General features: G+C 50.5%; 1 protein-coding gene across 1 annotated transcript in view; it reads left to right on the top strand.

Annotated features, from left to right (window-relative positions):
• ERICH2 (glutamate rich 2) overlaps positions 1-19,633 on the top strand; it is a 370,290-nt gene that overhangs the window by 328,616 nt on the left and 22,041 nt on the right. The window contains exon 11 of the mRNA XM_078683840.1: positions 2,500-2,571. Within this exon, the coding sequence (XP_078539966.1) occupies positions 2,500-2,571 (72 nt within the window). The remainder of the gene's footprint in view (positions 1-2,499; positions 2,572-19,633) is intronic.

Raw genomic sequence — 19,633 nt, 5'->3', positions numbered from 1 at the left:
TCAACATCGTGAAAGAGCTCTCCAACCCCAACGCCGGAAACAACGACATCACCCCTTCGCAAGACCTCTGCAACTCCCTCGCCTCCTACTTCCACAACAAGATCGCGGACATACACAACAGTTTCAGCACTCAACCGACGCACGCCACGACCGAACCACCGCCCCCCACCACCACCCTCTGCGCATGGACCCCGATCAGCACCGAAGACACCATCCACACGATGAACTCCATCCACTCCGGATCTCCGACCGACCCCTGCCCTCACCACGTCTTCAACAAGGCCGACGCTGTCATCGCACCCCACCTGCGGGATATCGTCAACACCTCCTTCGACACCGCTACCTTCCCGGAGAGCTGGAAGCATGCCGAACTCAGCGCTCTACTTAAGAAACCATCAGCCGACCCCACCGACCTCAAGAACTACCGCCCCATCTCGCTGCTCCCGTTTCCGGCAAAAGTCATCGAGAAGACCGTCAACAAGCAGCTGGCCGCCTTCCTCGAGACGAACGGTTCCCTCGACCTCTCGCAGTCTGGCTTCCGGGCCAACCACAGCACCGAGACCACCCTGATCGCAGCTACCGATGACATCCGAGCCCTCATCCTCCTGGACCTCTCCGCGGCCTTCGACACTGTCTGCCACCGTACCCTAGTACAGCGCCTCAGCAACGTCGGAATCCAGGAGAAGGCACTGGAGTGGATCATCTCCTTCCTCGCCGGAAGGACACAGAGAGTCCGCCTCCCCCCGTTCAGATCGGAGGCCACCGAAGTCATCTGCGGCGTTCCTCAAGGCTCCTCGCTCAGCCCAACACTCTTCAACGTCTACATGAGCCCCCTCGCATCCATCGCACGCCAGCACAACCTCAACATCATCTCCTACGCCGACGACACCCAGCTGATCGTCTCCCTCACCAACGACCCCGCCACCGCCAGAGCCAACCTGCACGAAGGGATGACAGACGTAGCCAAATGGATGTCGAACAGCTGCCTGAAACTGAACTCGGACAAGACGGAAGTCCTCATCCTGGGATCCTCACCCTCCGCCTGGGACGACTCCTGGTGGCCCCCCGCCCTGGGCAGCGCACCCAAACCAACAGACCATGCACGCAACCTGGGCTCCTCCCTCTCCATGACCAGACAAGTCAACGCCGTCTCCTCGTCGTGCTTCAACATCCTGCGCATGCTACGTAAGATCTTCCGGTGGATCCCCACCGAGACCAGGAAGACGGTCACCCAGGCCCTCGTCACCAGCCGACTGGACTACGGCAACTCCCTCTACGCCGGAACCACCGCCAAACTCCAGAAGAGACTCCAGCGGATCCAGAACACCTCAGCACGACTCATCCTGGACATCCCCCGCCGCAGCCACATCTCCGGACACCTGAGAGATCTGCACTGGCTCCCGGTCAACAAAAGAATCACCTTCCGGCTCCTCACCCACGCACACAAAGCCCTACACAACCAAGGCCCAGGATACTTAAACAGCCGCCTCAACTTCTACGCTCCCAAACGCCAGCTTCGATCGACCAGCCACGCCCTCGCCGCTGTCCCCCGCATCCGAAGAGCCACCACAGGAGGAAGGTCCTTCTCCTACCTGGCCGCCAAGACTTGGAACTCCCTCCCGGCCCACCTCCACCTGACCCAAGACCACCTCGCCTTCAGGAAGCAGCTCAAGACCTGGCTGTTCGAGCGGTAGCGGACCCCCTCCCCCCAGCGCCTTGAGACCCCCCGGGTGAGTAGTGCGCTATATAAATGCTTTGATTGATTGATTGATAGGTCCCCAAGGCCCCCTCTCAGTGAAATAAAAACACTTAGAGGACATCTCCAATTTAGCAATAATCTCAAGAGTTTTTCTGTGGTAAGCCTCTGCTGACGAGATTTGGAAATAGAGACATGCCATCAGAGACCATCTACTTGGCCAGACATGAAGATGACCATGTCAGTTAAGTAGTACACTATATTTGCTACATTGCCTAATATGCAGAATGACCAGCTTCCAACGTTTATACATATCTTCTTACTCCGAGGCATTCACAGGGTGTTCCGACTATTGCACTGTTGAAGTCTCTATTTCGGTCTAGCTGTCCTCTTTACCTTTACTGAGTCCTTTAAAACAAGTTGCAATGCATGATGTTCCCTTTACAGATTTGTTTTCTTTGAAATATCCTAGCTGCATGACTATTTTTTGTATGCGGTTATAGCGCTGTTGGTCCATTAAAATACCTGAATCTTACAGTACAGTTTTGCAGTGATGAATGGATGCTACTGTAGTACATAAGCAGTGCCACTCACGCTACCCCATTTGAGCTGGGAAATTCCTAAGTAATGCTCAATGACCAAAAATGGTCGTGCTGTTATGCAGTATACACACGTTCTAATTGTTCATATTTATTTAATTTAGTATGGACACACTGTTGCAGCAAATAACTCAATGCATTTTCTTTTTTCGTTGTCAATGAAATTATTGGTACTAACAGTAAATATGGTTTGTCAATTTTTAGTTCTTTTATATGAACCAGACAATTGTGAAGCCCAGCACTTTGTCCCACTTATAAAAGAAAAGTTACTTATGGGTAAGTGTAACAAACGATTCTACAGTGTGTCGTTGTGAAATTGCTTTGTTTTGATCTCAATATTTAGCCATTTGTGGGAGTAGCTTCACTTGAAGATATTTTTTTTTATTAATTTTTTTTTTAAAGAAGTTTTATATAGCGATGACCTGACACAAAGGTATCGGAGCGCTTTACATCAGGTGCAATGCCGAAAATCACATAAAACAATAATAGTATAGGCCATTGGCGGAGAGTTCCACTTCATAGCATAACCTTGAGGAGCTAAGGTCTTGGAAAGTCTCAGAGGAAAGTTACTATCATGAGTAGAGCTCTACTTTCGGGGAGGAGTGACGAGAGCGGGGTCAAGGGTGAGGCGGGTGTAGAAGTCTTGACGACACAGGGTCGAAGCTCTGTGAGGTGTCTGCTTTAGTGTTCCGCCTGCTCCTATTGGTTCACTAGGGAACAGTCAAGGAACAGGACTTTGAGCTGACTTTAGAATTTTACAAAAGAGGGAATAGTTCTGATGTGAGGGGGAATAGAGATCCAGATTTTGGGCGCGTTCCCGGCAAAGGACCGCGTTTTTTGTTTGCTTGTTTTCAGCAGGATGAGTAGAAGAGTGCAGCACAATGGGTTTCCTTCCATGCCAATAACATGGTAAAATGTCCGCTTCAGAAACACAAACTGGACAATAGTTCACATGCACGCCTAGGTTGCCCAGTTAAAAACCTGTAATATCCAGCTGCCTCAATACTTTTCCATTGTTTAAGGATGTCATGAAATATTCTCAACATGCCTGGTAGTTTGATTGTATGAGTCCAAGATCTGTGCCATTTTAGATTTTGAAACTGTTTCTCACAATTGTTTGCTCAATTGTCATCTCTATACAGTTGACAACATTTATGTGACGCTTCAACCTATTCACTCTCAATGGATGCTAGATCTTGGTGCTTTGCTTTGTCATAGGTCGCGTTTATCTCCATTTTTTAACTTGCATCAGCTAGGCCTGCCATTTAGGGAACTTCTAACACAAGGCTAATATTCCTCATTTTGATTTCCGATCATCATGAGGTGACTCTAAAAAGACCTTCCCAACAGAATGGTTCAAAGTTATATGTTGAGCCAAATCAGGTGCCTGCCTAGAATAATAAACCTAAGCATTGTAATTTGTGCTTTTGTACAATATTTGGTTGACACCACATGTGTTTACTGTATCTGATAGGGACATCTAGCCATAGATTCCTTACCTTTGAATTCCCCAGACTGGATCTAGAAGTTTTTCTTAAAGCAGTACCCCTGAACGCTGGTAGGTGGCGTCACTCAGCTCTGTGTAACATCTTCTGTGTTGGATGTGAAAACTACGACGTCACCTATATAGGTGTCACCTTGCCAAGCTGATGTCATTTATTCTCTTTCTGCGCCAGTCAAGCACTACTCCGTGAAGAGAGCTATCCTCTTTCATTTGTTTTACAGAATTTTCATTTACTTTTGGTCACCCTTTTTACGATGCGTGAGAGTTATGTCATCGCGGATAGCAGGTTTTAAACTGTGTTGTGCCTGTCACTGTGCCATGTCTTAGACACACCCACATTTGGTTTGCTTGTTGAGCGTGGCCATGATTGCCGGGCCATCGCACCAAAGGCTTTGAGGGAGGTGTCCCTGAAGCTGCTCTTTGCCCAGCAAAGCCATGCAAGACTCCTCGGAGGTCCCAAATGAGATGAAGGTGCCAGAACGCTCCAAGTGTCCCAGGTCATCTTTGTCCCACTCAAGATCATCGGGACACTTTGGTAAGAGTGAAAAAAAGCACAAGAAGCCAAAGTGGGTTTCGCCTTCTCCCTGACGCGACAGAGGAACATCGTCATCCGAGGCCTTGTTCTCTGGAACCTGCACCTGGGTTGGCTTTGTGCCTCCCCACTTTTCCGGGAGCCAGAGCAATCCCTGCTCAAATTAAAGAATTTTATGAGACCATGCGTCTCCTTTTCGAGCTGCTTGACCTTCCGGCGCGCCTTTGGGCCATGCGGGGTCAGATGAGGGCCCCATCGGGTTCCGCATTGGCAGCTCCTTCGTCGATGGCCCCTATGAAGCCAGATCAAGCCACTTCACCCTTTCCTAGCGCTGGTCCCGGCGCCCACTGGTGACACCAGCCCTATTCTAATTCCAGACGACACAGAGCAGTAGCGTCGACCGACCGACCGACCTACAGGTCCTAAGTCGTTTCCTGAGCCTCATTCAGAGAGGCTAGGCTTGGGAGAAGAATGAGAGGAGTCACTGGACCCTTTAGAATACCAGCACTACGATTAGTAGATGGACTGGTATGAGAAATTGGGTGAAGCCAGAGGACTAGATATTTCACCAGATGCTGGCATGTTTTCCCATACTACAGTGACTACAGGAGAGAGAGCATCTTTTACAGTGGTGCTGCAGAGGGCGGCAGAGGTGCTTGACCTTCAGGTACCCTCTGTGGCAGTCAAGACTAACATCTTGACAGAGGTGCTACAGCTGGAGACTTCTCCTCAGTACCTTTGCTCCCATTTAATAAAGCCCTCACGGACGTCCTACAGGGAAGCTGGTCCAAACCCAGCACAGAGGCCCCTGTGAACAGTATGTTTGCCAGCCACCACCACCATGCCCCGGGCGACCCAAACGTCCTCACTACCCACCCCACCCCAGAGAGCTTGGTAGTTCAAGCCTCTATTACCCATGGTGTATTCCCTGCCGCTTCCCCAGACAGGGAATCCAAGAGGCTGGACAATTGGGGTAAGAAATGTTTTCTTCCTCCAGCCTTGTGGTCCGTGAACACTGCATGCTTGTTGAGTCGTTATTCCCACTCTGTGTGGGAAATGGTTGCACAAGTGCTGCACTGGTCCCGGAGGTGGCCTGGCCCATTCTCTTTCAAGCAGTTTCAGGCGGGGGAGGCGCATCAAAGTTCTTGATTAGATGTGGTTTAGACACAACCAATTCGCTGGGCAGAAGAATTTCTTTGATGGTGGTTTTAGATGCCACACCGAGCTGAGAACATCTGTCTTTTCAGGGGGTGTCCAGGCTTCACTTATGGATATGCCCTTTGATGGCGCCTGTCTCTTCAGAAACAAGGTGGGCTCTGCACTGTAGCTCTTTAAGGACTCGCAGGCTACAGCCAAGTTCTTGGGCCTCTCAGCTGCCCCCATCATCCGTGCTCTGCCTTTTGCTCCATTTGTGGGTACAGAAGAGCTTTCAACCATGCCAGCCCTATCACAGCCACCACCCTGCACAACTTCCACAACCCCTGCGCGGACGAGGGTGCCATTCGTACTGACCAAGTGGGTCGTATAGCCAGACGTCCAGTCAAACCACCACGCCCCTGGCAGCTTCAGCCTCCAAGCCCTCCTACTCTCGCCCTTCAAGACCATGGGTGTCCAGTTGGTGTCAGGATCAGCCATCACCTCCACCACTGGCAAAATATTACATCCAACAGGTGGGTCCTCCAGATCATCCTTAGGGGCTACACTCTCCCCTTCAAGACCACCCCTCCCTCAATCTGACGACTGGCTGACGGAAGATCATTTACTTGTGCTCCACGAGGAAGTCCTGGCTCTCTTGGCCAAGGGAGCCAAAGAGAGAGTTCCAGCGTTGGAAGTAGGCTGTGGTTGCTATAGGCCGTGGTTGCTATTATTTGTGGTTGCTATAACTCCTGGTCCCGAAAAAGGACAAGGGCCTTCGTTCTATCCTACACCTACTATTCAGCAACTACTTCCTCTAAAAAGGAGAAATTCAAGATGCTCACATTAGCTCATGTCCTGTCTGCCCTGGGAGACTGAAAGGCAGGGTTGAACTTGAAGGACATTTAATTCCACATCTCCATTCTGCCTGCCCATCGGTGCTACCTGCGGTTTATGGTAGGCCATGAGCACTTTCAGCTCACCGTGCTCCCCTTTGCCCTTATCAGCGCCACTAGGGTGTTCACCAAGGAGATGCCGGTGGTCGCAGCTCATCTGAGTAGATCAGGTGTACCAGTCTTCCCATATCTCAACAACTGGCTAAAGAAGGCAGGCTCACCCATGCTGTTATCTCCCACCTCCAAACAATGGCGAACCTCCTGCATTTACTGGGGTTCTCTATCAACATGCCGAAGTCACACCTAACTCACTCTCAGATTCTCCCTTTCATCAGAGCCATTCTGGACACAGTGCAGTTTCGAGCCTATCCTCCTGAGCGACGAGTCCAGGATATTCTAGCTATGATACCGATGTTTTAGCCTCCATTCAGGATTTCGATGGCAAATACTCTGAGGCTGTTGGGCTTCATGACCTCCTGCATCCTGCTAGTAACAATGTCATATGGCATATGCAAGATCTACAGTGGGACCTGAAGTTCCAATCTCTCCAACTTGGTGTAGAGTTCAAAGGGAACTGCATGTGTTCTGCACAAACCGTGATTGGGTCAGAGGCAGACCCCTCTCCCTTCCCCAAACAGTAGTAACAGAAGCTTTACTTTTGGGATGGACCGGCCATCTTGGAGAGGTGGAGTTTTGAGTACTCTGATCTCTGATGGAATCCGGACTCCACACCAACATGCTGGGGCTCTGATCAATCCGATTGGCATTGAAAGCCTTTCTACCCTCCATCAAGGGAAGGCTAGTTTGTGTTCACGAACAAAACCACCGCCATGTGGTACTGCAACAATCATGGCCGAGTGGGTCATGGACCCTCTGTCAAGAGGCTCTGCGTCTTTGAACATGACTGGAACAGCAGGGCATTTCCTCGGTGGTTCAACACCTTACAGGTTCCCTGAATGCCAGGGTGGAAAAACTCAGCTGTCAATGCCTAGCAGCTCATGAGTGGCGTCTCTATCTGGAGGTAGCGCAAGGTCCCCTTCAGCAGTTGTTGGTTAGACCTGTGTGCCTCTGCCGAGAACATGCAACGTCACCAGTTTTGCGCACTAGAGTTTCCAAGGCGGCTCTCGCTTTTCGCCTCGTGTGGAGCTCAGGCATCCTGTGCCCCTTTCCGCCCATACCACTCCTGCCCAGAGTACTCAAGAAAATCAAGAACAGGACCCAAGTCATCCTTGTGGCTCTGGACTGGGCACGGAGAGTCTGGTGACCGCTCAGCCCTCCACAGGGCTTGGTCGCCCCACTCACTGCTGCTGCTCCTGCCTGCCTTTGCCGCCTCCTGCCTGCAGATTCCTTCGCTCGCTGCCCGCTGCTCCTGGGAATTTCCCGCTGCTCCTGGGAATTTCCCGCTGCTCCTGGGAATTTCCCGCTGCCCGCTGCTTCTTGGAATTTCCCGCCGCTGCCTCCCTGCGGCCCCGCCCCCCTGTGATTCCATTCGCCGCCCCGCTCCCGCCACCCAGCTGCTCCTCCCTCCGGGCTCCTTACTTATGACGCCCCCAGAGCGACCGCGCAGCGGACCCGCGCAGCGGGAGCGCCGATTGAGCGCCCGTCCGTGCCTGGCCCGCGCCCAGCGCCAGGACCCCTGGCCCTCCCCGCCGAGGCAAGACGACCCGACTGACCTACGACGCCGCCACTCTCAACGCACTCAATGCCGTCCGGTCCCACGCCTGCTGCCGAGCCACCCCGAGACGCACCCACGGACCCTTCACCTGCTGCACCTGCAAGTTCACCTGCCTCCAAACCTGCGCCGCACCCGCCAAGCCAAACACCAGCAGCAACCACCTCAAGTGCATCCTGATCAACACCCGCCCCGTCCAGACACGCCGTGGAACTCTGGAACCTCCTCGACGCTACATCACCGGACGTCGCCTTCCTCACGGAAACCTGGATGAACGCCTCCTCTGCACCCGACATAGCCATCGCCATCCCGGACGGGTACAAGATCATCAGGAGGGACCGCATCAACCAGACCGGAGGTGGCATCGCCATCGTCCACAGGAACACCATCCGCATCACGACCGACGCCAACGACTCCTTCGCCGCAGCCGAACATCTCCACTTCCAGATTCACACCGACCCTAAGACGACCCTCAGAGGCACCCTCGTCTACAGACCCCCGGGACCACGCACACAATTCAGCGAAAACATCACAAACTTCATCAGCCCGCACGCCCTCCCCTCCACCGACTACATCCTCCTCGGGGACCTCAACTTCCACCTGGAGAACAACAAGGACCGCAACACCACCGCCCTGCTGGAAAACCTCGCCAACCTCGGACTCAAGCAACTGGTCAACACCCCCACCCACTACGCCGGCCACACGCTTGATCCCGTCTTCTCTTCCAGCAAGTACATCACCTTCAGCCACGCCACCAGACTCCACTGGACCGACCACAGCTGCGTCCACTTCAGCTTCAAAAGATCCACGACCTACCACCACCCGCAACAGGTACCTCACAGGAATTGGAGCAAGATCACCGCAGACCAGCACACCACCTCCCTCAGCCAGAGCCCACCCGCCAACACAACGGACCCCAACGAAGCAGCCCGCAACTTCACACAGTGGCTGACCGCCTGCGCCGACGACCTCGCGCCACTAAAGAACCCTCCCAGCAGACCCAGAAGCAAGAAGGCATCCTGGTTCACCGACGACCTCAAGGACTCCAAGAAGATCTGCCGCACCCTCGAGAAAGCCTGGCTCCTCGACCGGACCACCGACAACATGACCGCCCTCAAACACGCTACCCGCAAGCACCACCAGCTCATCCGCACCACCAAGAAGAAATCCCTGAAGGAACGACTGGACAACAACGCCCACGACAGCAAAGAGCTCTTCACTATCGTCAAGGAGTTCTCCAACCCCAGCACCGGCACCAACGACATCACTCCGTCACAAGACCTCTGCGACTCCCTCGCCTCGTTCTTCCACTGCAAGATCGCCGACATCCACAACAGCTTCGACGCCCCACCCACGCACCCAACCGTCGAACCAACGCCCCCCACCGCCACCCTTCGCACCTGGACCACAGTGACCACCGAAGACACAGCCCGCACGATGAACACCATCCACTCTGGATCACCGACCAACCCCTGCCCACACCACGTCTTCAACAAGGCCGACTCCACCATCGCACCCCAACTCCGGAACATCATCAACGCCTCCTTCAACACCGCCACCTTCCCGGAGAGCTGGAAGCACGCCGAGATCAGCGCCCTCCTGAAGAAACCTACAGCGGACCCCCCGATCTCAAAAACTTCCGCCCCATCTCGCTCATCCCTTTTCCTGCTAAAGTCATCGAGAAGATCGTCAACAGACAGCTGACCGCCTTCCTCGAGACGAACGGATCCCTCGACCCCTCGCAGTCCGGCTTCAGAGCCAACCACAGCACCGAGACCGCCCTCATCGCAGCCACCGACGACATCCGGACCCTGTTCGACAAGGGGGAAACAGTGGCCCTCATCCTCCTGGACCTCTCCGCTGCGTTCGACACGGTCTGCCACCGCACCCTAGTCCAGCGCCTCAGCAACATCGGTATCCAAGAGAAGGCACTGGAGTGGATCATCTCGTTCCTCGCCGGAAGAACACAAAGAGTCCGCCTCCCCCCGTTTTGCTCCGAGGCCACCGAAGTCATCTGCGGCGTCCCGCAAGGATCTTCACTCAGCCCCACCCTCTTCAACATTTACATGAAACCTCTTGCAGCCATCGCACGCCAGCACAACCTCAACATCATCTCTTACGCCGACGACACCCAGCTGATCCTCTCCCTCACCAGAGACCCCAACACCACCAGAACCTGCCTACACGAAGGGATGAAAGACGTCGCCGAGTGGATGAAGGACAGCCGCCTGAAACTGAACTCGGACAAGACGGAAGTCCTCATCCTGGGATCTTTGCCCTCCGCCTGGGACGACTCCTGGTGGCCCCCAGCCCTGGGTACCGCACCCAAGCCAACCGACCACGCACGCAACCTGGGCTTCATCCTGGACCCCTCCCTCTCGATGACCAGACAAGTCAACGCCGTCTCCTCATCGTGCTTCACTTCCGCTGGATCCCGACCGAGACCAGGAAGACTGTCACCCAGGCACTCGTCATCAGCCGACTGGACTACGGAAACGCCCTCTACGCCGGAACCACAGCCAAGCTACAGAAAAGACTCCAGCGCATCCAGAACGCCTCCGCCCGACTCATCCTGGATGTCCCCTGACGCAGCCATATCTCCAGCCACCTGAGGAACGTGCACTGGCTCCCCGTCGACAAGAGGATCACGTTCCGGCTCCTCACCGACGCACACAAGTCTCTCCACGACCTGGGCCCCAAGTACCTCAACGACCGCCTGACCTTCTACACGCCCACCCGCCAGCTACAGTCCACCAGCCTCGCCCTCGCAGCCGTACCACGCATCCGAAGAGCCACCGCCGGAGGAAGATCCTTCTCTTACCTGGCTGTCAAGACTTGGAACTCCCTCCCCATCCACCTTCGGCTGACCCAGGACCATCTCGCCTTCAGGAAACAACTCAAGACCTGGCTGTTTGAGCAGTAGCATACCCCTCCCCCCAAGCGCCTTGAGACCCTCCCGGGTGAGTAGTGCGCTATACAAATGGCATGATTGATTGATTGATTGGTTTCCAAGGCTTCTGCAAATGATCATCAATCGTTTTAATCGGAATGCCCCTTCTGTATGATCTTCTGTCGCAGCAGCTGGGGAGGGTCCTCCATCCGAACCTGTCACCACTTTGCCTTCTTGCTTAGAGATTGAGCTTTCTACCTTCCTCACAAAGTTTGTAATGTTATTCTGGCAGCCAGGCGTCCCTCCATCAAAACGATATACGCCTAGCGATGGAAGAAAATTGATATATATTGTACAGAAAATTCTTTTGCTCTTTCTGCCTCCCTTTTTGATGTTTTGCTTTTTATTTTGACACTTGCCCTGCAGGGCTCTGCTCTGAGCACCGTGAAAGGGTATCTTTCTGCTCTGTCTGATTTCCTGAAGCTGCCAGACTAACCCTCTTTTTTTAATCACCCATGGTACATAGATTCCTGAAATGCCTTGAACATATGCTCCCACCTTCCCCGTTCATTATGGGACCACAATTTGGTTCTCACCTTCCTGATGTTTGCTCCGTTTATGCCCCTGCATAATTGTTGCGTCCGACTGCTTACCATCAGAACAGCTTTTTTAGTGGAAATTACATCTGCCAAGAGGGTGAGTGAGAAGCAGGCTTTGTCATTCAAGCCTCCTTGACGCTCTTCCCTGACAAGTTAGTGCTTTGCACTTGGGCCTTTTTCTTCACAAAAGTTTTAACACCATTCCATCTGAGACAATCTGGCACTTTGCTAACTTTCTACTCTTCTTTGCATCCCTCTGAAGAAGAGGAGTAACCACCCTCTGGACTCAAAAAGAGCATTGTCGTTCGACCGTGTGACCACACAAAAAAATTCCGGGTGGACGACCATGGGTTATTCTGGTGCAGAAAAGAACCCTCTCACGATGAGTCGTTCTCTACATCAAGATTTGCTATGCTCTGGCTCTGGCAAAGAAGTATGCGCTTGAAGGCTTTAGGGCTCATTCCTCCAGAGCTAAAGCTGCTACCACTACATTAGAACGTCGTGTCACAGTTCTGGATATCTGTCCGGCAGTAAATGGGCATCCTTGCACACTTTTACCAAGCATTACTGCCTGGACAGTCAGGTCTGCAGGGACGGTCATTTTGCCCATTCAGTTGTGCGGGACTTTTTAGTCTGAAATTTGTATGCAGTTCCTCCTCCGGGGATGGTATTGCTTGGGTATCTATGTAAAGGTAAGGGATCTGCGGGTAAATGTCTCTATTAGATGAACAAGTTATTTACCTTCGGTAATGCTGTATCTGGTAGAGACAATATCTAGCCGCAGATTTCTTACCGACTCACCCATGCTCCCCACACTGCAGACAGGTTTCTATGGTCAGGGTTGATCCCTTTCAGGGCCTTAGTTTTCAAGCACACCAATGTCAGTACACTTCATGGTTCTGTGCTTTTGGCGTGAAAAGTCATGAAAAGTAAATAATGTCAGCGTGCTGAGGCAGCTCCAATATAGGTGACATGGAAGTCACTTCAGACGACACCACCCGGAGCCAACCAACGCCACCTATCGACTCGCAGGGGTACAGCTCGAAGAAAAATCTTCCAGATGCAGTCTGATGCCTGGGGAATTCAAAGGTAAGCAATATGTGGCTAGATATTTCCTTTACCAGATAAGGCGTTGCCGAAGGTAAGTAACTTGTTCGTCTGTGAATATGTAGAAGTCTCTTAAAGGTATTCTGTCAAAAAATAACTGCTTGTCATACTCCAATCATAGTCTGAAAGGGTTTATTAATAAAAGGAAAATGAGGAGTATCTGAATCAAGACTCAACCAGCAGGAATTTCTCCCATCTGTGGAGAAGCAGCAAAGCACAAACATGTATGCACTGCTACATATAAGTTTAAGTTTCAAATAGAGTCATGTGACTAATTCTTACAAAAAATAGAAGTAGTTGTGTAGGCTGAGATCATTAGAACAAGTGAAATGACCCTCCGATAGTAACAATAACTTAAAAACATCTTGGCTGAACAAGCCAATTTTCATTATCTTTCCACAGGAGTCAAGAGGTGGAAACAGCCCAGTGACAGAGACAAGCCTGTGACTAATGTTATCATGAGCAGGAATATATAGCTGAAAGAAGTTACATTTATGCAAATGCAGTCATCTCTCTTGCACAATCCATTGGTGAACAATGGCAATTGACTTCCTTTCCTTTTTTCCTCAAATATAGTAGAACACCGGTATTCTACTGCAATCGTCGGAGTCCCTTGTAGTGTTGCTTTTTTCATTTTTTTCAAACCATTGTGCATTTAGTTAGTCCCCCAATAGCGTTGTGCTCTACCACATTAGCTTTGTGCTGTACAACGGCTCTGCATTTCATGCATTGTGTTTCACCTTGAAATTCTCTTTTTGTTGATCTTATGCTCTACCTATAGTCACCCTGAAGATGCCGAACAAAGCAAATAGTTGGATATTTGAAAAAGGCCTAAGCAATTTAATGAAAAAACCCTATCTTCTTTGTCTTTGAACTCAAAGAACAAAGGCTGAAGCTACTTTTGTCTACTGTCTTGTCACTGTTGAAAAGTGGGGGAAGACTTAAAAACGTATGTAGAATGACGCCAATTCATAATCTCTTTGCATTAACTTGGGAAGAGAATGACATCATCAGAAAATAGCCTAACTAGTTCCCACATTGATGGACAGAGCTAAAAGATGCAACCTCGTCTCTGATTATGCACCCATTCTGAACCTTCATTATTAGCAGTACCATGCTGTCATGGCCTTCTTGGGGTTGTGAAGTTAGGCTAATCTGCGAAAATATTTATAGCAAAACAACATTTCTGACTCCCTTTTCACTTAAATACATTTGCTGTAAAATACATTAATTAAAACCCAGTCTGTCTTTTACCTTATTTATCAGCCATCACCCTGGTATGCATGCTGGCTTGAAGACGGGAAGGTCTCCAATTGGTGATCAGATCATGGTCAGCTGTAACGTTCTGAAACTTTCTTCCGATGGTCGCTTTTTTCTTCCTCTTCTCCCTCTCTCTAGCTCTCTCTTCGTCTTCCTTCTGATGTGTTGTGTGTCCATCTCTTCTCATCTCATGGATTGCTTGTTTCTTGCATATATGTCTTCTGCCTCTGTCCTACATCCCTTTTTCTTGTCAAATCTATACCCTACCCCAGGAAGCATTCATTTTTTGTTCTGTTTATGGAATGGTTTTCCATTGGCTAACGTTCCTTCTCCAAACACTCTCCCATTTCCACCAGCCCTCAAGCTGTTCTTCCTGTTTCATTCCAAGTGTGCATTTCTTTCAATTAATTAAAATTACTGATTTTTCTTCAAGCTATAAGATCTTTTCAGTAGCCTCTCCTGCTACCAGGATTTAGTAAACAGCATAATGATTCTGAATTCCTTTCAATTTCCTCTGCCTCGCTATGACTTTGCTATTCCAAAATATGTTTCTTTAATGGAACGTGCTACATCGAGCCGACACATAAAGTTCTCTTCTCGGGGATCTCCATTGATAGTCATAAGCACTTGAATAGTTCCACCCACATGCTGGGATCCCAGAGCACTTCTTCATAGAGTATCTTCTTAAGTGTAGGCATTCGCCTTTGTTCGGGAAGGCCTCCAGAAACACCTAAGAAAGAACCTAATATGCAGTCTAAACACAGGCTACAGTGGTGAAATTCTTCAGATTGTACTTAGAGAAGCATGAATGTACATATATATATATATATATATATATATATATATATATATATATATATATATATATATATATACACATATATGTGTATAATGTAGGTAAATGTTTTTACAAAATAGCTTAATCTCTATCACAAACCCTTTTCTGTAAAAGTAAGAGATGAAGGATAGTAGGAGAATGTAGCCCCATAGGCTGCAATTATGTCACTTTTAAACAGTGCCTGTGCCTTTAAGGACCCAGAGACCACCAGTATCCCATCATGCCCAGCAGGTGGCAGTTGCCTCCGTTCTGTCTTCCGACACCTGGTAACAGGATCCTGGAGCACTGAGCTCGGGCTTTTAGGCTTTTTCTCTTAAAAATTCTTTAATGAATTTTAGTAAAAACTGCTTCATTCAACATTTTACGTCCTTCTCTCACTATTTCTGCCTTTTTATCCAGTATTTGGGTGTCTTTCATAGATTCACATGCCTGAATCATTCCCCGTTGTCGAGACGGGAGCCTCCGGTATATAAAAAAGTAATGTCCTAGAGACATACATAGAAAAGAATAGGCCTAAGGATCCCACCTTAGTGTCCTATCCACGTCCTTTTGTAAAAAAGGACCTAAATAGAGTAGGCCCAAGGGTCCCACCTTAGTGGCCTATCTGTGTCCTTTTGTAAAAAGGACCAAAGTAAAGAAGCCAACCAATCAGCTACCACCTGCTTCTAGAACCTTCCTGTCAGGAGCCTAGGTCTCTCAGATTTTCTACCGCATGTTGTGCTAGGGAGTCTCCACCTGAGTTCTCCTCAGGATTTCTACTTCTTACTTTTAAAAAACGAATTTACAAACTTTAGTACATTATGGCTGATACCCAGAAAAAGGGTCTCTTCAGAGCCTGTTCTCGTGTGGAAAGAAAAGGCTCCATGTAGAGGACAAACATGAAACCTGCCTGTATTGCCTCTACCCTCACCATCTAGCCAAGGACTGCAAAATATGTAGGACCTTCTCAAACAAGACCCTCAAAGACAGAGAAGGACGCCTGCTACTGTGGCTCAACAGACTGAAGGACAGGAAAGATGACTTGGTATCAGAAGACGGTGAGAGTGTGTCTGATACCTCACAATTTTCCTTGAAGAGGCCAAGGGTTACTTCCCCTAGCCCCTCAGGCACCCCTCCTAAGAAGACTCTCAAGAAGTCCTCAGAAGGCAAAAGCTCAGTGTCTAGCAAGGATCTTCCTATCGTCAGGAAGCAGCCGCAGATCTTGACGACGACAGCGTTGAGTATCTCCTCAGCGCAAAAAACTGCGGCGACGACAGCATCGTCGATCTCTTCCTCGACGACGTCTTCATCGACGGCGAATATGCCAGTGTCGTCGACCATTCCGTTTACTCCATCGACGACGAACATCTTATCGTCGAAGTCAAAGTCGACGACGATGGTTCCGTCGACGAAGGACACGTCGACGACGTCGTCGCCGAAAACGTCGACGACGGGGAAAATACGTCGACGAGAACGCCGTCGACGGAGACACTGTCGACAAAGGGGAAAATACCGTCGACGAAGTTGTCGACGACTTCTGGAAAAGCACCGTCGTCATGGGCGCCGCTTCTGACAACGCCTACAGGAAAATGGAAGGAGTCTGCGTTACTTTCTCATGCCATGGATACCCTGCCACCACAGACATCCCATGTCATCATTAAGGTTACGAAGAAACCAATTACGCCAGACCTGACGTCACCCAGTAAGGTGCAAGAGCTGCCTCCAACCTGTCTGTTACAAGGCGAGGAGTCGGAGGAAGAGCTGTACACACAAGCCACAAGCCCATCAGACCTGGTGGTTAAGTGCCAAAGTACTGACGAAGAAATAGGAGGTGGAACATGTGGAACATTCAGTCCACACTCGAGCCCGCACAGAGGTTACACCGATGGTGTGCTTACCAGCGGCGATTGTATCAGACCTACAATTTCTGATCCAAGATTATAAGCAGCGGTTCCCGGAACAGTCCTCTACACCTGTACCTACTACTACTGTGCTAGCACCCACTCCTTTGGCCCGACGCAAGCCGCCACCACTGGCGCTCAGTAGAGAACAAGAGCCAGTGCAGTAAATTTACTCGTCTGCTGACGAAGAAGGGGACCAGGAAGAGGGCGAGGTCAGTGGAGATGAGTCTGACCCAGACAAAAATTATTGATATGCCTTATGACGGCCAAAATCTCTTCGGGGAAAAGATAGATGAGGCCTTAAATACTATCAAGAAGGACACGGACACTGCCAAAACCCTTGGAACTCTGCAATTCCGGAACCAGTCCTTTCGTGGAAACAAAAACAGAGGACAATCTTCTTATAGGGGCTCATATCAGAACAGGTCCTCCTATTCATACAGTCAGAACAGAACGCAATACCAACCGCGACAACAACAACAAGGGCGTCAGACTTCCTACGGCAAGTCTAACTATAGAGGGAAGAACCAGAAAAAACCCGCTGGCGGCCGCCAATGACTTGTGTCAATGGCCCATCCATCCACCATCGAACTTCTTCAAAATTGGAGGCAAACTCACACACTTCCTCGCAAATTGGAGATTGATAACATCAGATCGGTGGGTGCTCCAGCTCATTCAGTTCGGACATTCTCTGGAATTTGTCACCATTCCCCCGAAAACACCACCTCGCAAGAGGTCCCACAGGCACCTACGATTGGTTCTTCAGGAAATCGCTTCCATGATGCAGAAGGGAGCGATAGAGAAGGTTCCACCTGCCCACAAAGGGAAGGGTTTTTACTCCCACTTCTTCCTGATCCACAAAAAAGGGAAAAAGTGGAGGCCAATCCTGGATCTAAGGGCACTCAACGTGTTCCTAAAGAAACAATCGTTTCGTATGGTGACACTCCAGGAGATCCTGGGACTTTTGGAGGAAGGGGACTACATGACGTCCTTAGACCTGCAGGATGCCTACTACCATATTCCTATCCTCAAACGGCACAGGAAATACCTCAGGTTTGCTGTAGTGGGGCAGCACTACCAATTCTGCGTCCTCTCGTTTGGCCTCAAATCTGCTCCACGGATATTTACCAAATGCCTCTCCCCGGTGGCAGCCTTCCTTCGTCAACAAGGACACCAGGTCTTCCCATACCTGGACGACTGGCTGGTAAAGGCACCATCTGCGACCGGCGCAGCCAAATCCTCCAGCGCCTGTCTGGATATTTTCCAACGTCTAGGTTTGACCCTCAACCACGAGAAGTCGACACTGAAACCCAACAAGGTCATTACATTTCTTGGGGCAACTCTAGACACGGAACGCGTCAAGGCTTTCCCCTCTCAGGAACGGAAAGTAAAACTCATCTCCCTGGCCACATCAGTGGCATCAAGGAAGACTTTACCGGTCCGCACCTTCAAGTCCCTCCTCGGCATGATGTCCTCATGTATCATGCTCATTCCACACTGCCGCCTCAAAATGCGCCCACTCCAGGAGGAGTTAACGAACCAGTGGACACAAAGTACGGGATCATTCGAGGACCGCATTCGAGTCACTCGAACGATGGTCAACCACTTACAGTGGTGGAGATCGCTCAAACACCTGTCACAGGGACTGCCGTTTCTGCTTCCCGCAGAGCCACATGTGATAAAAACTGACGCATCCCTAGAAGGCTGGGGAGCGGTCCTCCAAGAACTCCAGATCAATGGCCATAGGGACAAAACAGGAAACCCAACTCCACATCAACCTATTGGAGTTAAGAGCGGTCTTCCTAGCTCTACAAGCTTTCCTACCACGCATTCGAAACTCCCCAGTGCTAGTCAGGACAGACAACACCACGACAATGCACTACCTGAACAAGCAGGGGGGAACGCGATCGCTCTCACTATCTCGAGAATCGCAAAGAGTCTGGAACTGGCTTCTGGAACATGGGATAACGCTGAAAGCGGAATACGTCCCGGGCAAGGACAATGTCTTGGCGGACGCTCTGAGCAGAGAGGCGTCTCCATCCCACGAATGGGAGCTAGATACGGAAGTGCTGGAACACATCTTCGCGGAATGGGGAACTCTGCAAATCGACCTTTTTGCCACGAGACAGAACGCCAAATGCCCAAGCTTCGCAAGCAGGCGTCACCACTCAGGAACCCTCGGAAATGCATTTTCCATCGCATGGCGCAACGTCTTTGCGTACGCCTTTCCGCCATTTCCACTAATACCCAGGGTTCTCAGGAAGATGAAGTCGGAGCCCTGCACTCTGATTCTGATCGCTCCATTCTGGCCGAGGCAGCACTGGTTCACGGACCTTTACCGCCTCTCTGCCCAGCCACCTATTCGCCTGCGCCAACATCCAGCTCTGCTCACAATGTCCCAAGGACAAGTACATCACCCGAATCTGAGCTCTCTAAAATTGTCAGCTTGGCTCCTGAATACCGGGAATTCAGCCACCTAAACATCCTTCAGGAGTGCATAGATGTTCTTGCAAAGGCTAGAGCGGAGAGCACTAATAAAACTTACTCACTAAAATGGAAACGGTTTTGCTCTTGGTGTGCAACTGAAGGCTTGCACCCCTTCCACATCACTCCAGGCAGCTGCTACCATACTTACTACAGCTGGCGCAATCGGGCCTTGCTCACGCGTCGGTCAAAGTGCATCTGGCGGCGATCTCGAGATTCACCAGGACTTCTACAGGTCCATCCCTGTGGGCAAACAGACTTATAAAGCAGTTCTTTAAAGGTCTCTTCAGGTCCTTCCCACGTCCAAGACCGATCCCTCCGTCGTGGCACCTCAATGTGGTCCTTCACCAATTAATGAAGCACCCCTTTGAACCCATCCATAGGGCAGACATCAAATTTCTCTCATGGAAAACGGCCCTCCTCCTGGCTTTGACTTCTGCCAGAAGGGTCAGTGAGCTACAGGCTCTCTCAATTCAAGATCCTTTTATGCAGTTCAGGGAGGACAGAGTCATCTTACGAACTAATCCTCGGTTTATTCCGAA

Source organism: Lissotriton helveticus, chromosome 3_1 (genome assembly GCF_964261635.1).
Source record: "Lissotriton helveticus chromosome 3_1, aLisHel1.1, whole genome shotgun sequence".
In the NCBI taxonomy this organism is placed as follows: Eukaryota; Metazoa; Chordata; class Amphibia; order Caudata; family Salamandridae; genus Lissotriton; species Lissotriton helveticus.
Note: the sequence above shows the minus strand (reverse complement) of the source record. Positions and strands in the feature narration are given on the sequence as shown.